The sequence below is a fragment of the Sapajus apella genome, unplaced genomic scaffold, assembly GCF_009761245.1.
Source record: "Sapajus apella isolate SASKATOON/1434 unplaced genomic scaffold, GSC_monkey_1.0 scaffold8, whole genome shotgun sequence".
Taxonomy (NCBI): domain Eukaryota; kingdom Metazoa; phylum Chordata; class Mammalia; order Primates; family Cebidae; genus Sapajus; species Sapajus apella.
This window is the reverse complement of record NW_022436948.1, coordinates 34,805,658-34,824,386: the sequence shown is the minus strand read 5'-3', so window position 1 is coordinate 34,824,386 and position 18,729 is coordinate 34,805,658. Positions and strand designations below refer to the sequence as shown.

At 36.0% G+C, this 18,729-nt stretch overlaps 1 protein-coding gene across 2 annotated transcripts in view; it reads left to right on the top strand.

Annotated features, from left to right (window-relative positions):
* GBE1 (1,4-alpha-glucan branching enzyme 1) overlaps positions 1 to 18,729 on the top strand; it is a 266,870-nt gene that overhangs the window by 71,150 nt on the left and 176,991 nt on the right. For both annotated transcript variants that reach the window (XM_032277180.1, XM_032277182.1), the window contains one exon: positions 14,982 to 15,097. In XM_032277180.1, coding sequence (XP_032133071.1) covers positions 14,982 to 15,097 — 116 coding nt within the window. The remainder of the gene's footprint in view (positions 1 to 14,981; positions 15,098 to 18,729) is intronic.

Below are 18,729 nucleotides of genomic sequence, written 5' to 3'. Positions count from 1 at the left end.
AGCCTTGAATAAGAGAGAAAAAAAAAGAAAACATGTCTTTCCCACAGACTGAAGGAAAGGAGGTATAGGTGGCCGCACTTACCAGTTGGTAGGTTTGAGAGTGGAAAGCTGAGAGAGTTCTTGTCTGCTGGCTCCAGTTTTCTCTGTGAAATACAAAGCCTTCTGCTGCAAGGAAGTAGAATAAAGGCATTTACCTCTCTGTAAAGATCCTGGAAGCCACTTGATAAAATGAATTCTTTTTATTATTTTCTTAACTCTCTGTCACTCTCTTTTATTATACTTTTGTTGTGATCCTACACAAGTTTCTGGCATCAAGGTTCCTGCTAGGCGTGTTGTAAACATTAACTAAACACTTTGTTGTTATTTAAGGTTGAATATACAGAGAGTATCCCGGATCATTCTCTATCACTTACTTGCCTGGGAATGGTGACTTATCCTGGCAGTGTAGTCGAGGGGAGCCTGTGTTTTGACAGCCTGATGTAACTTTTTATCTGGTGTAGCTGCTCTATAGACCTGCCTCATGTTTTCAGGGCTTGCAAAAATGTACTAGTGCGCTTTTCTGTGAAAAGAAAATCCATAGAAAAATTTTAATTGCTAAAGCACAGGATCCAGGATGGCTTTAATTGAGAGGGCAGACATAAAATTTAGTTAAATTTCTGCTGTGGACTGACTGTGTCTCCTTAAAATTCATATGTTGAAGCCCTAATCCCCCCTGTGATGGTACTTGCAGGTGGGGCCTTTGGGAGGGAATTAGATCTTAAAGGGAGAGCCCTCATGAATGGGATTAGTTCTCTTATGAGAGACTCCAGAGAGATGCTTCCTGTCTCCACCATGTGAGACAACATGGAAACAGTGCTCTGCAAGTTGGGAAGAGAGCTATCCAAGAATTGTACTGTGCTGCCACCCTGATCTTAGACTTCCAGCCTTCAGAACTGTAAAAGAGAAATGTTTAAGTGACTCGGTCTATGGTATTTGTTATAGCAGAGTGAGTTGTCTAAGACAGGTATTATCTGCATTTCTACCCAGTAGATCAATGCTGGGCTGGATCTAGATTGTTTCATACCTCTCATGGAGGGTAAGAGCACATACAGACAGAAGCAGGAGTCAGACTAACATGATTCAAATACTGGCCTCATCATGTAGTAGCTCTGTGATTTGGTCTTTGTTATTCTTCCTCTTGGAGCATATTTTCTCATCCATCAAATGAAAATTGTAATAGTTTATAGGACCTTTGAGATAATTGAATTAGATATGGAATATCAGGCACTAAGGACAATCCACAACTGCTGCTACTGGAATCAGTGTGACTAAGTCTTCCTATTTTTTGTTGTAATGATTTTGTTAATTCTTCTGTCACCATAAGACTCTTCATTTCTATATCATTAGTTTTGAGATGGCCTTTACTCAAATTATTTTTTAAAGGGTGTATATTATTTGATATAAAGTTGTTCACAGCTCTCCTTCCTCAAGTATATATGACACATATATGGAAAATGAAATAAAATCCTTCCCTCAATGCTTTGTTAGATCTCTTAAATAATAACATAGGCCCTTGAGTACCAAACCTGTGTCTGCATAGCAAAAAATTTGGGAGCTATGTAAAAATTTTAAATCTGTGTTGTTTATAGGTCTTGATCAGAGTAAAAAATAAGTTCTTACATCATCATCATTAGCTTAGTATGCTTCAGTTGGTAATCACCTCTAATGCCACCACTAACTAATCTGGGTTTGAGAAATGGGTACCTATTTTCCCTTGAGTAAAAGCCTGTTGTTGTTGTTTGTAGCTTCGAATGTGGTTAAGTTTTTCTACCTTGGCAAAGCCTTGAAATTTTTCATCATTTTTTCTTCACAGAGTCTTCAGCTATTCATTCTGAGTCTTTATTCTACTTACTGACCAAGCTAACTATTTAGCATTAAATTTTTATATGTATCACTATGTGGTCTTTTCCTTTACAATGTCTCCAGCAGAAACTGATTTTATTCTAGGGCAAAAGCTCAGTAGAAGTGAATGAATAAAGGCTGCCTGACTTTTAAAAAAAGTTTTATTTTTAACAGTCTTGTTGAGATATAATTCACATAGCATACAGCTCACCATTGTAAAGTGTACAATTTGATAGTTTTTAGTATAGTAAGAGTTGTGCAACTATTATTACAGTTCATTTTAGAATTTTTTTCAATACACCAAAATAAAATGCCATACCCTTTAGCAATCATCTTACCATTTTCCCAGCACTAGGCAACCACCGATCTACTTTCTGTGTCTATAAATCTGCTGGTGTTCAATATTGCATATATATAGAATTATACAATATGTGTTTTTTTTGAGATTTAATTCTTTTACTTAGCAAGTGGACAAGGTTCCATGTTGTTGTGTGTATTAGTACTTAATTCCTGTTAATTACCAAATAATATTTCATTCTATGAATATACAACATTTTGTTTATTCACTTATTGAAGATCATTTGGATTGCTTTCACCTTTTGATTATTATAAGTTATTCTATGAACATTTATATTCAATTTGTTGTGTTGACATATGTTTTCATTTCAGTTGGATATCTAGATTGGAGTGGAATTGCTGGGTCTAATGGTAACTCTGTCTTTAGCTTTTGAGGAACCCTGGACTTTTCAAAGGGGCTGTTCTGTATTATCTTCCCATCAGTAGTATATGAGGTTTGAAGTTTTTCCATATCTTTGCTAACCCTTATTATCCATTAGCCATCCTAATGTGCATGAATTGGTATCTCATTGTAGTTTTGATTTGTATATGTATATTTGTAATTTCCTAATGACTAATAGTGTGACTATCCCTTTTTATTACTATTTTTTTTTTTTTTTGAGAAAGGGTCTCCCTTTACCACCCAGGCTGGAGTGAAGTGGTGTGATCATGGCATGCTGCAGCCTTGACCTTCTGCACCCAACCGATCCTCCTGCCACAGGCTCCTGAGTAGCTAGGACTATAGGCGGGTGTCACTATGCCCAGCTAATTTGTTACTTTTCTAGAGATGGGATCTTGCTGTGTTGCCCAGAGTGGTCTTGAATCTCTGGCCTTAAGCAATCCTCCTGCCTCAGCCTCCCAAAGTGTTGGGATTATAGGTGTGAGCCACCACGCCCAGCCCTTGAATATCCTTTTGTATGCTTATTGTCCGTTTGTACATCTTGTTGGTTGAAAAGTCTATTCAGATCCTTTGCTCATTTTAAAAATTGGTTTGTCTTTTTAATTCAATTGTTAAATATTCTTTATGTATTCTAGATTCAATACTCCCATCAAATATATGATTTGAAAATATTTTCTCCCAGATGGGCGCAGTGGCTCACGTTTTTAATCCCAGCACTTTGGGAGGCTGAGGCAGGTGGATCAAGACGTTAGGAGATAGAGACCATCCTGGATAACACAGTGAAACTTTGTCTCTACTAAAAATAAAGAATTTAGCTGGGCATGGTGGCACACATCTGTAGTCCCAGCTACTCAGGAAACTGAGGCAGGAGAATTGCTTGAACCCAGGAGGTGGAGGTGACTTGCAGTCAGTGAGCCAAGATTGTGCCACTGCACTCCAGCCTGCCTGGGTGACAGAGCGAGACTTTGTCTCAAAAAATATGTATACATATATTTTCTCCCATTCTGTGGACTATCTTTTCACTTTCTTGATAGTGTCCTTTGACATACAAAATTTTTAATTTTGGAGATGTCCAATTTATCATTTTTTTCATTTGTTACTTGTACTTTTGATGTGATATTAAAGAACAGAGATTACAAAGATTGCTGTATGTTTTCTACTTTTAGTTCTGACACGAATCAGAGTTAGTTTTTTATGTGCTTTGAGGCAGGAATACACATTTATTCTTTTCTATGTGGAGATCCAGGTGTCCCTGAACTATTGGTTGAAAACACTATTCTTTCCCTCATTCAGTGGTCTTAGTTATCTTTGGTGAAAACCACTTGGCCATAGACACATGAGTTCCTTTAATATAGGTGCTAATCCCATTCATGAGGGCTTTCCCTCATGATTTAATTTTCTCTCAAAGTCCCCATTTCCAAGTATTACCACATTGGGGGTTAGAATTTTAACATAATTTTTTGGGGGGCTACACAGTCCATAATACTAGGTAAAAAGGCTCAATAATGCAAGTCACAGCAAAGATAAATGTCATTATCCTTAGGTCCTAAATAACATTTATTTTTGGTCGAATATAGATGGCATGAATTGTGTGAAACTTTATAAATTTTGAAACCCACTTGTCATGGTAGTATATTTAATGTACTCTTAGCTTGCAGTGGGTCAAATATAGTGAAAATAAATGGAGAATTTGAATCAAATGAAATTACATATTTTCAAGGATCTATGGAACATCTACAAAGGTAAATTATACACTGGACCACTGTTTAGAATTGAGTTCTGTGTGGTGGGCTCTAAGAGGGAGGGTAAGAGATGAGGAGGAAGCACTGCCAGATAGACACATTTCAAGCAGATCAGCTCTGCTTTCACATGCTTTGCATGGTTTTAATGTTGGAGTTCTCCATAAGATCTATTTTGAGATAATTGAATGGTTTCTACTTCTACAAGTAAATAGGTTAGTAAATAACTAAATCGTTTGGTTGTCCCTGTATTGAGCTACAAAGTAAGCCTCCTGATGAACTTCATTTCAATAAAACTAGAAATTAATGAAAAAATGTTAAGGAAAATATACCCATCATGTAGTTTTTCAAAATTACAATAGTATTGGAGAGAATAATCAGAGTTACAATGATAGTCTGTTTTGAAAAGAAATGAAAACTGTATCGAAAGCTATTGCTTACAGCTAGAACAGTAATAAAAGGTTCTGCATCTAATCCACAGAACATGGAAAATTATGTGAGTGCCTATTTTCCAAATTATCCCAAGGACTATGCATAACTAATGCGATTCTAGGTGCACTGAAGGGAAGTTAATTTATTGCATACAATGGATTCTTAAAACATTAGGGCTTAATTCTCTTAGTGAACCCTGATTGAGCAAGGCAGGTATGCCCTATTATTAAGATGATAATTCCCAGTGTTGATGAGGTTATGGGTAGTTGAACATCCTCATATCCTGCTGATTGGAGTATGAATTGAAACTACCTATCTAGAAAGTAGTTTGTTAATCTGTATTCAGAACCATAAGTGTATTAAACCTTATGCCCTGTGCTTTATAATATCACTTTTTATAATTGAAAGGTAGAAAAGAGATTTGGACACGTTTTTGTGCACAGAGACCTCATAACATTCATTTTTAAGTTTTTATTACAGAAATATTTGACTTTGTGGAATAATAAAGTTCTATATTCTTTTTACCCAGGTTTGACACTTATCAATATTTTGCTAGTGTTTTTTCATCTGTTCCCTTGCTCGATGTATGTTAATGTTTTATTTTTCATAATTTAAACTAAATTTCAGGCAATGTACAATTTCATCATTAATACTTTTGTATGCAATTCCTACTATCAGTAGATGTTTTGGGTAACATAACTATTATTATCATATGTAATAAAATTATGAATACTTTTTCTATATTCAGTTTAGAGCCAGGTTTGCTTGATATGTTACTATTAATAAGCAGTGAGGTAGATTTATTTCAGTTTATTTGTAGTTTCTGGATTTATTTTTTCTTTTTAACTTATTAAATTTTCCAATTTTATGAATTATTTACATGATTTTATAGTCAAAGTAAATGAGTACAATTCTAGAAGTCTACTAATCTGTGCTTTCCCTTCTCATATTTAGAATAATTTTTATTCATTTGTTGTATTTTATGCTTCTGGAAAAAATAAACAAGAATATTTATTTATCACTCCCTTTCTTTCATAAGAAGAATCACAGTATAAATACTATTTCTTGATGTAACAGTTAATTTTATTTAAAATTACAAGCAACAAGGTATATCCATTTATCATCCCCTTTGTTACATAGAAAGTATCATAATGTAAATACTATTTTAGAAATAAAGATATTTTTATTTTATTTTATTTTATTATTATTTTTTGAGACGGAGTCTTGCTCTGTCACCAGGCTAGAGTGCAGTGGTGCAATCTCGGCTCACTGCAACCTCCGCCTCCTGGGTTTGAGTGATTCTTCCACCTCAGCCTCCCAAGTAGCTGGGACCACAGGCGTGTGCCACCATGCCTGGCTAATTTTTTTGTATTTTTAGTAGAGACAGAGTTTCACCATGTTTGCCAGGATGGTCTCTATCTCTTGACCTTGTGATCTGCCCTCCTCAGCCTCTCAAAGTGCTGGGATTACAGGTGTGAGCCACTGCGCCCGGCCGGTATTTTTATTTAAAACCATAGCTTTTTGGTAATGAAACTCTTTTCTTCTGTAAATACCTTAAATGACAATTTAGTAAGCGAAGGTCTAGATCTTAGTCATATGCTACGTGACATTTTGGTCAATGAGGGACTGCATATGCAAAGGTGATCCCATAGGATTATAATACTGTGTTTTGACTGCACCTTTTAAATGTTTAAATACTCAGATATTTACCATTGTGATACAATTGCTTACAGTATTCATTATAATAACATGTCTTACAGGCTTGTAGTCTAGAAGCAATAAGCTATACAATATAGCCTAGGTGTATAGTAGGCTATACCAGCAAGGGTGGCCACCTGAGAGGAGGAAACATTACTTGGAGGGAAAGAGGGAAGATCAAACAACACAGGGCTGTATGTCAGAAAGGACTCCTGTCCGTTACTCCCCTGACACTGTGTGGTTCTCTCATAATCCTGGGTAAGAACTATGCCATAGGAAATCTCAGCTCTGTACTTTATGACAAGATTCTTCCTTGATACAGGCAAAGTCCCCAAGCTTTCATCTTTATAAGCCTTTGCATTATAATTTCTTATAAATTCTGCATGATAGAAAGTAATTAAATGACGTCATATGGTGAAGAAGGATGTTTCTTTGCTCCAAAGTGGTGATATTCCAAATATGTAACAACTGTTTTGACCTAGGGATATCTTTTCAGATGGGATGGAACTGATATCTGCCATGTGGGCTAGTACTGACTTTATATTTGCCTTTTTATGTTAGCCTCACTTGTTGAATTTGCCCAGCATCTTGCCTCACTGCTTGCCTGGGTGTGGCAGGGCCCAAGTGTAAACCAAGCTCTTTAGCACATTGTAATATTCCTGAAAAATGGAAGGCCCTACGTACTAAATTGGAACCATTTCAGCCATGTATAAGGAAAGTTTGTATTAAACTCAAAAATGCTACAGAAATGAAGTGGCTAAGTGCTGATGAGGAGTAGTACTCCACTGTGAATCAGAGAGTTTGGGAATATTTGAAGGAGGCTGACATTTGAGAATTTTATGTGGGGATTAGTACATTAGAAAAGGAAAGGTTGTTGGGTATGAGATAAACATAGCATTTGTGTGCTTGATGCAGTGACCTTAGTTAATGTTTGATCACCTTTGCCGAATGTGTGTTTGCAGTTCATATTAAACTGTGCATCAACTTTGTTTCTTTTCCATATCTCAATTTAAATTTTGTCTGTTTGTTTTGAGTCTATGGACAAATAGAATCATTTGCATTATCAGATATGATGAATTTAAGTCTGTTAATAATAAAATACTATTAAAATGTTTGCGTTGGAAATATGTCAGATTTTCCTTCATGTCACATGTATACCTATGTAAGAAACCTGCTGATTCTGCACATATAGCCCAGAAGTTAAGTATAATAGAAAGAAAGAAAAAATACAGAAGGCCAAAAAAGTTTAATTATTGTAAATTAACTCTATAAGGCCTTCTTTAGTAAGAGATATTCAAATACTATATTTATATACATTATATTTCCTATTTTAAAAGAGTAATTAGTACATATTAATTGCCAAGTGATTCCTAGAAATATTTTACTTTATGATTGAAATCTATCTTTATTCCAGACTTAAGACTGCAAGTTAAAATATGCTTGACTCCAGTAATGCCACTTTGTCACAATCTAAACAAAAACATTAATATGCCACTCCAAAAGTTTCTATCAAGAGAAACTAGATAAGCATATGAGTATCAGAATCCTTTCTCCATTCTTGGATGTTCCTAAATGTTGCTCCAAGACTATATAAGTGATCTGTGGACACTCTGGGGGCTGGGTGTGCCTACTCCCCACATACTAAAAAATCTGGGTTTAAATTTTGACTCCCCAAAAACTTAACTACTAATAGCCTCCTGTTGATGAGAAGCCTTACCAGTAACATACAGTTGATTAGCATGTATTTTGTATGTTATATGTATTATATACTTTGTTCTTACAACTAAATAAGCTATAGAAAAGAAAATGTTATTAAGAAAATCATAAGAAACAGAAAATATATTTACTATTCATTAAGTGAAAGTGGATCATCCTAAAGGTCTTTATATTTGTTTATATTTCTCTCAATTGTAAATAGTGCCTATATGGTCTTTATTTGTGTACATTTTTAATAAATTTTAACATTTTATTATTAAAAAAGAAACATGTCAGGTTTTCTTTCCTTGATAAACATCACATTTACAGCAAATGTTGTAATAAAATAATTTTTGCAAGTAGGAAACATGTTCTTAAAATGTTGCCAAAACTGAAATAATAAGCACACGTTGTTTGTGTGGTGCCTAAGCTTGAACTTAGCAATACCTAGGTTATGGTAGATAATGAAGAGTAGACAGGAATATGAGTTAATATTGCTAGCATTTAAAAGGTTTAATATCACTTTTCTATGGGAAAAATAAACCTTTACATTTTTCTTCATTTGTTTCAGTTGCTTATACTTTTTAACCAAGCAATGTTTTTGTGTGAATATTATAGAAAATATTCTCTAATAATGGTGTATTCAGTAATGGTTTTAATTTATATTGTCTTTTCATGTTTGGATTGTCTTTTCTGTTCCCTCACAAGAATACATTTTTCCTTGATCTCTGAGATCGTGCGTTTAATTTGATTCTCACTGGTTATCTTTCCTGGGCTTTACAACCCCAGTCAATACTAAATTTTAAATCCAGTATTTCATGTGAGCAATACTTGCCCCAAAGGATTATTTATGGCATTTTTGATTTCAGAATTTCCTTGGCCTGTTGATTTATTATTTGATAGCCTTTTAGTTTAACTTCATCTAGAAAATTACTCACAAAATGGTAAGTAGAGAATATGCAAACACACCAATTTAACCAGGGCAGGTGTAGTCCCTAGGCCATTGGCATCTACATCACCTATAACCTTTTTACGAATGCAAATTATTGGGCCTCACCAGAGATCTGAATAAAAAACTCTGGGATTGGGGCCCAGCAATCTGTATTTTAACAAATCCATGTGATTCTCACGTGAGCTATAGTTTGAGAACCACTGACCTAGACCTTTCTAGTTCCATATGAAGTTCTGTGCTTGGTAGAGAAGCAAATGATTGTTACACATGGTGAAGAGTCATGTTTGTTTCCATCCTCAGGTCTGCATAGCAATGCATAGCAATGCAAATTCTTTGCATTACATAATTAAATTAATTCTATCTTGTGTACTCAGCATAAGATATATGGAATTAAATTTAAAAAGTTCAAGTAACCTAATTTTTTATAAATATATTCTATAGATAGTCTCTGATATGGCTTGGTACTATTTATTATTATCAATATTATTACCTTATTTTCAATTATATTCCATAGTAAAGTCACATGATGTATTTCACAAGACATGCATTTCTGAAAAATGTTTCTATCAATTTATATTACTTTGCCTTCTGTGTTTTTCTAAATCAGATTTTACTGAAAATCAATTTTCAGTATTTTTACAACAATAATTTGATATTTAATTTTATGTTTTTATTTTTAATTCTGTGCTTCCATGATTGGTTCCTGCAATCATTCCTGGATACACCTTAATGATTTTTCCTTCTTTCTTAGCTAAGTGTTTAATGTTATGTTTATAAGCACAGATCCAAATCCAATGATTTTTCTGATTATTTTGTTTCTGGACATTGAGATATGTGTATTCTGTGGAGTAAAGATGTTTTTATTAGATATTTTGAGAAACTCAGAGAGGAACTGGTTTTATTGGAAACATTTCTTTGTATGATACAGTATGGTAGAAGTGGGTATTTTGGTTGCTGCCTGTGTTTTAAATGGAACAAAAACACACTAATAAAGGAATGAGAGGGAGGAGAATTTGGGCTTAGCAATGATTGGAGAAAGAGTCAAAGGAGATTGAAAAACTGATAGTGTGGTAGCTGAAGAGGGATTTATTTAGAGAGAAAAATGACTAATGGATAGGTCTTAAGTGGTTTCATACATATATGCTTGCAAACCTTTTTCTTTCTCTCCCATACAAAATCTTTAGTCTGCTCTACATAGCTTATGAAGGCTAATGTACTGGGTGTTTTTGGGTGGGGGGACATATGTGAAGATTTTCTAAGTCTTGCTTTAAAGATTTGTGTTTGGCAAGAAAAGAGTAACTACAGTGAAAGCCAACACCTGAGTTCGTATGAAGAGTAGGGATATATTTAAAATGAAACTCTGGAAGATGCAGAGAAAAAAAAATCACAATGTATAATTACAAATAATCAGCACGTGCTTTTGGAGTTTTATGTCCTTGTTAATTTTCTGTCTTGTTGCTCTAACCTTGACAGTGGGTTGTTAAAGTCTCCACTATTATTGTGTGGGAATCTAAGTCTCTTTGTAGTTCTCTAAGAACTCGCTTTATAAATCTGAGTGCTCCTGTTTTGGGTTCATATATATTTAGGATAGTTAGCTCTTCTTGCTGCATTGATCCCTTTACCATTATGTAATGCTTTCCTTTGTATGTTTTGATTTTTGTTGGTTTAAAGTCTGTTTTATCAGAGAGTAGAATTACAACTCCTGCTGTTTTTGCTTTCCATTTGCTTGGTAAATATTCCTCCATCCCTTTATTTTGAGCCTGTGTGTGTCTTTGCATGTGAGATGGGTCTCCTGAATACAGCACACCCATGAGTCTTGACTCTGTCCAATTTTCTAGTCTGTGTCTTTTAAATGGGGCATTTAGCTTATTTAAGGTTAATATTATTGTGTATGAAATTGATCCTGTCATTATGATTCTAGCTGGTTATTTTTCCCATTATTTGATGCAGTTTCTTCATAGTATTGTTAGTCTTCACAATTTGGTATGTTTTCACAGTGGCTAGTACTGGCTTTTCCTTTCCATATTTAGTGCTTTCTTTGTGAGCTCTAATAAGACAGGCCGGATGTAACAAAATCTCTCAGCATTTGCTTGTCTGTAAAGGATTTTACACTTATGAAGTTTCTTCCACTTATGAAGTTTGGTTTGGCTGCATATGAAATTTTTTTCTTTAAGAATGTTGAATATTGGCCTCATTCTCTTCTGGCTCATAGGGTTTCTACAGAGAGATCTGCTGTTAGTTTGATGGGCTTTCCTTTGTGGTTAACCCGACCTTTCTCTTTCACTGCCCTTAACATTTTTTCCTTCATTTCAACCTTGATGAATCTAATGATTTTGTGTCTTGGTGTTGTTCTTCTTGAGGAGTATCTTTGTGATGTTTTCTGTATTTACTGAATTTGAATGTTGGCCTCTCTTGCTAGGTTGGGGAAATTCTCCTGGAAAATATCCTGAAGAGTGTTTTCCATCTTGGTTCCATTCTCCCTGTCACCTTCAGGTACATCAGCAAAACACAGGTTTGGTCTTTTCACGTAGTCACATATTTCTTGGAAGTTTTGTTTGTTCCTTTTCATGTTTTTTTCTCTAGTCTTTCATTTACACTTTATTTCATTAAGTTGATCTTCAGTCTCTGATATCCTTTGGTCCGCTTGATTGATTCGACTATTTATATTTGTGTATGCTTCACAAAGTTCTCATGCTATGTTTTTTAGCTCCATCAGGTCATTTATGTTCTTCTCTAAACTGCTTATTCTAGTTAGCAATTTGTCTAACATTTCCCAAGGTTCTTAGCTTCCTTGTCTTGGGTTAGAACATGCTCCTTTAGCTCAGAGGAATTTGTTATTACCCACATTCTGAAGGCTACTTCTGTCAGTTTGTCAAACTCATTATCTGTCCAGTTTTGTTCCCTTGCTGGCTAGGAGTTGTGATCCTTTGGAGAAGAGGTGTTCTGGTTTTTGGAGTTTTCACCCTTTTTGTGCTGGTTTTTCCTCGTCTTCGTGGATTTATCTACCTTTGGTCTTCGTTGTGGTGACCTTCTAATGGGGTTTTGATGTGGATATCCTTTTTGTTGATGTTGATGCTATTCCTTTCTGGGTGTTATTTTTCCTTCTAATGGTCAGGCCTCTCTGCTGCAGGTCTGCTAAAGTTTGCTGGAGGTCCAATCCAGACCCTATTTGCCTGGGTATCACCAGCAGAGGCTACAGAACAGCAAAGTTGACTACCTGTTATTTCCTCTCAAAGCTTTGTCACAGAGGGGCACCCACCAGATGCCAGCCAGAACTTCCCTGTATGAGGTGTCTGTTGATCCCTGCTGGGAGGTGTCTCCCCATCAAGAGACGCGGGGGTCAGGGACTCACTTGAGGAGGCATTCTGTCCCTTAGCAGAGCTCGTGCTCTGTGCTGGGAGATCCACTGCTCTTTTCAGAGCTTGCAGGCAGGAAAGTTTAAGCCTGCTGAAGCTGTGTGCACAGCTATCCCAGGGAGATGGGTGTTTCATCTATAAGTCCCTGGCTGGGGCTGCTGCCTTTCTTTCAGAGATGCTCTGCCCAGAGAGGAGGAATCTAGAGAGGCAGTCCGGCTACAGCAGCTTTACAGAGCTTTAGTGGGCTCCATCCAATTCCAACTACCTGGTGACTTTGTTTATGCTGTGAGGGGAAAACCACCTACTCAAGTTTCAGTAATGGCAGACACCCATACCCTTACCAAGCTTGAGTGTCCCAGGTCAACTTCAGACTGCTGTGGAGCAAGAATTTCAAGCCAGTGGATCTTAACTTGGTGGGCTCTGTGGGGGTGGGATCTGCTGAACTAGACCACTTGGCTCTCTGGCTTCAGCCCCCTTTCCAGGAAAGTGAACAGTTCTGTCTCAAGGGTGTTCCAGGTGCCACTGAGATATCAAAAGAAACTCCTGTAGGAAGCTCAGTCAAACGGCCTCCCAGGTTTGTAGTTGAAACCCAGGGCCCTGGTGGCATAGGCACCCGAGGGAATCTCCTGGTCTGTGGTGCAAACACCATGGAAAAAATGAGGTATCTGGATCAGAGTGCACCATTCTTTATGGCACAGCCCCTCACGGCTTCCCTTGGCTGCTGGGGGGAGTTCCTTGACCCCTTGCGCTTCCTGGGTGAGGTGATGCCCCACCCTGCTTCCACTCACCCTCTGTGGGCTGCACTGTGGAATCAGTCCCAATGAGATGAGTACCTCAGTTTGCAATGCAAAAATCACCTGCCTTCTGCATTGATCTCACAGGGAGCTACAGATGGGAGCTTTTCCTATTCGGCCATCTTTCCAGCTACCTAAGATTAACTTTTGTGTTTGGGATATTTGCATATGTTGAGACTCTAATCCATTCGTTTTATACCACTGTATAGCATCCAGTTGTTTAATTACACTGCAAATCAGCCATATTGTGGCTGATTTAAATTTTGATAGCCTCCAGTTTTTTTGGCTATTGCAAATGATTTTTTAGTGAATAATTTTGAATGCCTTCTTGTGTACATTTATGAGAATTTCTCTAAGCTATTTCCTAGGAATAGAATTGTTGGGCTATGGGATTAAGATATCTTCATCTTTGCATCATATATGATGCCAAGTTGTTTTTACCAGTAATACCCTCATTAGCAATGTTTCATATGTTTGCTGACTAGATATTTTCAAACTTTTAATTTTTGTCAATCCCCTGAATGTGAAATGGTATCTTATTGTTGTTTTAATTTGTGATTGTCTGATTAACCAGTGAGCTTAAGTATCATTACATTTGTCTATTGGCCATTCCAATAAACATTGCAATGTTCTCTCCTGAATATACTTTTTGACAATTTTTCTCTTGGTTTGTTTTCTTTTTCTCATTGACTTATAATGTTCTTCATGTATTTTTGTTGCTCTATATATTTTGGTATATTAATTACAAATGTATTCTTCCAATTTATAGCTTGTCTTGTCATCCTGTCTACTGATTCATCTATTTATGATGATAAGTTTATAGTTTTAATGGTCAGAATTATCATTTTTAAAGTTTTATGGTTTTTAAAAATATTTTATTTGAAAAACTTTTTATACTCCAATATCGTAAATATATTTCTCTGTGTTTTCTTCTAAGCATTTTATAGTTCTGCCTGTCATGTATAAATATTAATCCATGTTCAAATGATTTTGGGGACATATTATTAGGTGGAGATCTATTTCATTTTATTTTCCTAAGGGTAACCAGTTGTCCCAGCACCACTTATTAAACAGTGTGTGCTTTACTCGCTGGATGTTAATGCCTCCTCTATGCTAGGTTAAGTTCTGTGTGTGTGAGTCTGCTCCTGTTTGTTTTACTTTCTTCCAGGTTCTGCATTCCGCCTTTTCTGTACCTCCTGTACTTTATATAACCCTCTACCTTTCTTGCTTAAGGCATTTCTTTAGATATTACGTCAGTTCTGTCACACTCTTATGAAGTTTGGTAAATATTATATGATTTTAATGGTTTTTCATTATTTTCCTACCATGGCATGTACATTTCTGTTTGTTCATAATATCTTTCTTTATTGATGGTGTTCTCTAAGAAAAGATCCATCATTTTCTTTTCCATTCTGTTTATTGACAGAAGTATTAGAGTTGAAACCACAGTTGAAAATGTTATAATCTTAATTTAATTTTAAAATGCAAAAGCACACTTTAAAATGCATTTTTTATAAATAAATTAAGAATGTCCTGCCTTTTCTAAACCACTAGTATTTTGATTAACACTTTAGAAAAAAAAATTTTAGACAAGCTGATTTTTCGTGCAAGTGAAGTAATATATTATGTTTTCCTTGAAATTCATTAACGATTTGTCCTACCATGCTATTGTTAAATGATTTTCTTTATTTTTTTTAGATGGTTGGAATCCATTTTCATACCCATATAAAAAACTGGATTATGGAAAATGGGAGCTGTATATCCCACCAAAGCAGAATAAATCTGTACTCGTGCCTCATGGATCCAAATTAAAGGTACTTAGCTCCTTTCTATTTTTCCTTGAACTTATTTTCTTTTTATCCTGTTTGCAAAGTTTGATTTAAACCATTAGAATGTACAACGGATGCATGATAATTGTGGGAGAAACAGTCTAAATGTATAGAGGGAAATTTAGGAGAAGGTCTTAGGTTGAAAAGGGTTACATTAGACTTGTTGACTGGTAAGGTACCAAACTTAGATGTATTATCATCACAAGTTTAGAAACTTTATATAAGAAATGACATATTAAAGGTGAATTTGAGTAATTATAAAACTTTAGATTGAAAAACAGAAAGTTTAATGGAAAAATGAAGCCAATGTAGAGAGGAGTTTTATCTGTAAAATGGTCAGATGAAGTTGATGTGGGAGTGGATGCTGTGTTGGATGCTTGGGCATTTTGGGGACTGCTTCTTCTGGTGCTTTCTCTTCCTGGCCTCTGACATGGTGGTGGTGCGGTCTTGTTTATCGTATTCTTCTGTGATAAAGCCACCTGAATTAGCCCAGGGGTCTTGCTGTTGGAGGCAGGCTGAGTGTTCTCTACTCTCCCTCTGCTTTGTGGTTCTGCATTCAAGGTCTACGATGCAGTTAGAGTCAGCTGCTGTTGTCTCATCAAGTGATGTCTGAGGGATGGGCTTCTAAGTCTGGATTACAGATTTAAGGCATTTGATTATAAGAGAAGCTATCTAAATCTTTTCACATTTACTTGATTTTACTCCATGGTCATATAATTATACGATATTTCCATGTCCCTTATGTCTCCCTTCCTAAGACATTTACCATGATAAATCCTATGATTGTTATTTCTATTGACGTTTGTTATTTAACAGTATTAACTCAGAGTTACTTAAATATATTAAATCAAAATGCACAGTATGTTTATTTTGTAGGTTGTTAAAATATTTTACAAATAATGAAATTATAAGCGTATATAAAATACAATAAGATACTGCCACACATAATGATAGTAAGCAGAAAAGAATATTGTTTGGAGTAAGGAGACATTTAACAAGAGATGGCAGTCAAATTTCTTTTTAATCTATAGTAAAAGAGAGAAAAATATTGATAGTATATGATAAGAGGGATTAAAATTTAATATAAATAATCCTTTTCCATGTCAGTATAAGTTCCATGAGAGCATGGCCTTTCCTGTTTTGTTTTGTTTTTATTACTTTTTTTTTCCTAGTCCTGTACACTGTCAATTCTTTGAACAGTGCCTGGCAGAGTGGAGAGGCAGAAAATATTTATCGAGTGTTAAAGACATTTTGGGACCCAGTCTTTGAAGGATTAAATCAAACAGTTTGATTCTTCAATGGTTTTTAAGGGCTAATTTTATAGAAACTGCAGCAAGGCAACTATTACTGTTTTTATTGCTGCTTTAGGTCTTTTTTTTTTTTTTCTTAAACCTTTATGTTAAGTTTATTAATTTATTTATTTTAAGAATTAAATGTACTAATTTTTAAAAAGTATTAGAGAACTTTTTTCTGCCTTTTCCTTTTTTTTTTTTTTGATATGATTAGCACGCTAACTTTACTGAGTTTTTACTTATTACAATCAATTAGTAAGGAAACCAATCTATATAGCAAATAGCTCCTTGGCACCAACTGCAGCTGTGAAGTCCCTGAACTCCTTGATTCTGCGATCCTCAAATGTTCTAGTTGAAGCTTCAGAAAGTTCCCAATCATGGAGGAGGTTTGGTTGCAGAGCTATGCTAGAGGCCATCACATCATAAGGTTGATTGTTAGCTGCTGAGTGCCATTTCTTCATATTTTCACTAATTCAGCAAATGTGTTTTGAGTATCTTCTGTGTACCTGGTATGGTAATACACATAGAGAATCAGAAAGTCACTGCCTTTAAGGAAATATTAATATAATAAATTAGTTTTTAAAACTTTTATCTGCTCCAATAAGCCTAAGGGCTAGGACACAGTGTACTCAATAGAAGTGGTTTCCTTTGGAAATCACTGTCAAGCTCAGGAGCCAGGTGTGTGGAAGAGGCAGGATGGGCTGCTTCAATGTTTTAAATTTGAAAAACAGATTTTCCTTCTTTTGGTGGAGAATCACTATAATAAACATGACTAAATAGACATAAATCTCCTTATCTTCTCAAAGAGGCTTCTGCATGTTTATATTATTAAACACTCATTACCTCATTACTAGACTCAGCATCATCTGTTAAAAGATAAGAATAAAGAGCTCACCAATTTTTTTGCTTTGTTAGCCAAAGTAGGAGGCATGAAAAATACCAACATAAACAGCGACCACTTACTGAATGTTTCCCATTGACAGATAATTAATTTCGATATATTTTGTCATTGACTTATTACAAAAACTTGATACAGTAAGTATTATTACCACGGGGTCATCGTACATTCTGCTCTGCCTGAACAGTACCAGTGTACACTTGTTATCTTAATTATTATTATTTTAAAGACTGAGTTTCACTCTGTTGTCAGGCTGGAGTTCAGTCTCGTGATCTCGGCTCGCTGACATCTCTGCCTCCGAGGTTCAAGTGATTCTCCTGCCTCAGCCACCTGAGTAGCTGGGATTATGCATGCATGCCACCACACCCAGCTAATTTTTGTATTTTTGGTATTTTAGTAGAGATGGGGTTTCCCCATGTTGACCAGGTCTAGATCCCCTGACCTTGTGATCTATCTGTCTTGGCCTCCCAAAGTGCTGGGATTACAGGAGTGAGCTACGGTGCCTAGCCAATTATTATATTTTTGATTAATATAGCTTTATTTTTACTTTAAGCTCTGGGATACATGTGCAGAACATGCAGGTTTGGTACATAGATATATTTGTGCCATGGTGGTTTGCTGCGCCTATTGACCCGTCCTGTAAGTTCCCACCCCTCACCCCTACCCCACAACAGGCCCTTGTATGTGATGTTCTCCTCCCTGTGTCCACCTGTTCTCATCACTCAGCTTCCACTTATGAGTGAGAACATGTGGTATTTGGTTTTCTGTTCTGTATTAGTTTGCTGAGGATGATGGCTTCCAGCTTCATCTATGTCCCTGCAAAGGATGTGATCTCATTCCTTTTTATGGCTGCATAGTATTCCATGGTGTATGTAGACCACATTTTCTTTATCCAGTATATCATTGTTGGGCATTTGGGTTGGTTCCACGTCTTTGCTGTTATAAATAGTGCTGCAATAAACATATGTGTGCAAGTGTCTTTATAGTAGACTGATTTTTCTGATGATCATTGATGTGAAAGTCTTTAATAAAATACTGGCAATCCAAATCCAGTAGCACATCAAAAAAGCTTATCTAGCTGGGCGTTGTAGCTTATGCCTGTAATACCAGCACTTTGAGAGGCTGGGACAGTCGGATCACGAGGTCAGGAGTTCAAGACAAGCCTCGCCAATATAGTGAAACCCATCTCTACTAAGAACACTAAAAGCTACTTGGGAGGCTGAGGCAAGAGAATCCCTTGAACCCGGGAGGTGGAGGTTGCAGTCAGCCAAGATCATACCATTGCACTCCAGCCTGGGCAACAGTGTGAGATTCCGTGTCAACAACAACAAAAACTTATCCATCATGATCAAGCTGGCTTCATACCTGGGATGCAAGGCTGGTTCAATATATGCAAATCAATAAATGTAATCCATCACGTAAATAGG